The following is a 3169-nucleotide window of genomic DNA, read 5'->3' on the forward strand; positions in this document are numbered from 1 at the left end:
GATGCACATAGCAGACACACTGTCACGTGCGTACCCGTCTGACACAGAAATGGGTAAACAGGATGACATAATTGACATCAATGTTATTCAACATATCTCCATCTCCCCTGAGCGTATCAAAGAGATACAACGCCACACTGCTAAGGATGAGACCCTACAGGCTCTTCGCAAGACTATTTTGGAAGGTTGGCCTGACCTCTTAAGTGAACTACCTCCAGTGGTAGGACGTTATGCATCCTACAGAAGTGAACTTTCATTTACGGATGGTATCATTCTACGTGGAGACAGGATCATAGTTCCTCAGACTCTCCGTAAAAGTATGCTAGAAAGACTCCATAGCTCTCATCTAGGTATCACTGGCACCCGTCGACGAGCAGCTGAATGTCTCTACTGGCCGAAAATGAGTAACGACATAAAGGAATTCATTTCACAGTGTGAGACATGCCGCAGCATGGAAGTGGCAAATACCAAGATGCCACTCTCGTCCCATGATGTCCCAGACCGACCATGGTCTAAGGTTGGTGTTGACCTTTTCACGCTCAACAGAAATAGTCAACAAGAATGAGATAGTTGATGTTCAACTATCTCATTCTTGTTGACTATTTCTCTGGATACTTTGAGGTTGATGAACTGCGCCAAACACTTGCAACCAATGTCATCCAGAGAATGAAGTATCACTTTGCTCGATACGGATTACCTGAGATTGTCGTCTCGGACAACGGTCCCCAATTCTCATGTCTCGAGTTTCTGAACTTTGCAGAAGAATATGACTTCAGACATCAGCCGAGTAGTCCTGGAAATTCTCAAGCCATCGGAAAAGCTGAGGCTGCAGTGAAAACAGCAAAGACTATCATCAAAAAAGCTCTGGCGTCTGGAAGGGATGTGTATCTGGCACTGCTTGATCTCAGGAACACACCGACCCAAGGACAGAACACAAGCCCTGTACAGCGCTCTCTTGGTCGCCGTACACGTACGCTCTTACCAATGACAACCACCCTACTCCGACCAGAAGGCATACAGACTGACGATATTCACCGTAAGATCCTGCAGCGAAAGGAAACACAGAAAAGCTATTTCGACAGAAAATCGAAGGCCCTCAAGCCTCTCGAGGAAGATGATGTGGTTCGTCTTCAACCATTCGTCAACCGTAAAGCCCCTTGGGCTAAAGGTCAAGTCATCAGTCGTCTAGATGACCGCTCCTATGAAGTCAGTTCTGGAGACCGTATATACCGGCGCAATCGAGTACACCTTAAGGCTACCAATGAACCTCCAGTGATGACCTTTTCACCTAACACACCTGTGCATGCACCGTCTGTAGTACCTACTCCAAAAACACCGACTAAACCTAATTCACCGGTTAAGGTCAGCCCACAGCCTGTGCAACCACATATCACTGTACCTCCGGCACCGATGCCAAACTTACCTGATGCTCGTATTACCACATCAGCTCCGAAGGCTGATTCAGCAGTGAAAACGCGATCTGGCAGGACAGTTAACCTACCTTCGCATCTTAAGGATTTTCAGATTGATGTTAAGAGATAAACAGTTTTGTATAAGCTTTATTATGTTTACATCTCAATGACAGTTTCATTTTTTTTTTGTAAAATGAGGAGGATGTTATATTCCTGTTATTAGTTTGACCTTTTTACTGACTTTCGTTTATTAGTAAAACCAGTTGATGCTGTATCATTATTAGCCAATCAGATAATTTCTTTTGTTTTATGTGCGAGTCTGTTATGTCATAGAATAAACGTGTTCAGCTTCCATGTGTTCATCACTCTGGGTCCATCGTCTATCAAATACCTCATAATCTAACACAAATGTAGGTGACAATTTTTGCAAAAGTAATGGAACATGCCAACTTAGCTTTGTTGTTAGGATTTCCAAGTAAAATATCCAAATAAATAAATGTGTCCATGCAGACTCTGTAGTATCTTAAGCTCACTGAGATATATCGTGTCTACGTAAGGCAAGGACTATTAAAATTGACATTGGAGGTCTCGTGTAATTTAAATCCATTAGTCTACCTTTCAAATCTAAATTTCCAATTTTATTTCACGATGAAATGGATTATAAGGAATCGCTCTCTAGTTTGTGGAGTATATAAAATAATTAGTTTAAAAATATTAAACTGAAATATACATGAAGATAACGAATAGATTTCAAGCTCAAAAGTCCATATAAAAATACAATATGAGCAGAGCAAACAGGGACCTTTAAAACATCAGAGGTGGGATCAGGTACCATGGGGGAGTGAACATCCCCTGCCGACCGGTCACACCCGCCGTGTGATCCTTGTCATTATCGGGAAATAACGGGAAAATTCGTCAATTCAGTGTATATAATATAATGGACTAGCAATTAATATGCAAAACGTCAATCAGCATTTTACTCAAAGACAAATTGTATTTGATGACAAGGTAATTGTATCGACCATAGAACTTACGAAATGATGATTTTAAACGAGAATGGTGCAATTTTTGCTTCTTTTCGAGTATGTGGGAGGTATTTTTACTCCCGTGAGTGCTTATCTCGAGATAGATTATTCTAACTAAGTGACAGACCCTGGATCAAGTTTGATTTTTTTAACAATGAAAAATAAGCTCTTATGATCAGAGCATGCATGTATGTCTAATGACATTCAAACGCTCTTTTCTTTGTAAGGCAGTTCTACTTAATTCAAAGACATTTCATTTATGAACAAGTTAGGGGACGACCATTTGATCCTGAGGGGGGGGGGGGGGGGGGGGGCTGGCAAATTTTTTTGAGACGAATTATTTATTTTCATACCTGTCGAGGACAGATTATTTATTTTCAAGATTATCAAGGACAAATTATTTATTTTCTTCTATGTCTTACCGTACCTTAATCAATTGATTCTAAAAGACTTTATCATTTATATACCATATTCGGATACAGGATTTGGGGAGGGGACAGGTATAACTTTCTTTAGGCAAGAGGTCTGGGGCCGCAGTAAGGGTCCCAGTGGGTCCTGGGCAAAGCCCTGGTGGAGGCCAAGGGAGTACACCCCCCCACCCCCCGAAGCTCTTGGGGTTTCGTGTATTTTAAGAGTAAAACCAGGCACTATTATAGTGGTATTGGTTATTATGAACCAAAGTATGACATAATTAATACTGGTCATACCGTACTTTGAATGAAGTAAGTTCAG

The 3169-nt window shown here is 41.3% G+C and overlaps 1 protein-coding gene across 1 annotated transcript; it reads left to right on the plus strand.

Moving 5' to 3' along the window:
* The first annotated feature begins 573 nt into the window (after window positions 1-573).
* LOC134267514 (uncharacterized protein K02A2.6-like) lies at window positions 574-1542 on the plus strand. The gene has a single exon (XM_062749710.1). It carries the CDS (start codon window positions 574-576, stop codon window positions 1540-1542), a length of 969 nt encoding a protein of 322 aa, XP_062605694.1.
* Window positions 1543-3169: the final 1627 nt, after the last annotated feature.

This window comes from Saccostrea cucullata, unplaced genomic scaffold (assembly GCF_032062105.1).
Source record: "Saccostrea cucullata isolate Sc308-1 unplaced genomic scaffold, CSIRO_AGI_Scuc_v1 ctg10142, whole genome shotgun sequence".
Classification (NCBI taxonomy): domain Eukaryota; kingdom Metazoa; phylum Mollusca; class Bivalvia; order Ostreida; family Ostreidae; genus Saccostrea; species Saccostrea cuccullata.

What these genes read in the sequence shown, in the direction of transcription:
- LOC134267514 (XM_062749710.1), top strand. Translation starts at nt 574, where the DNA reads ATGTTCAACTATCTCATTCTTGTTGACTATTTCTCTGGATACTTTGAG.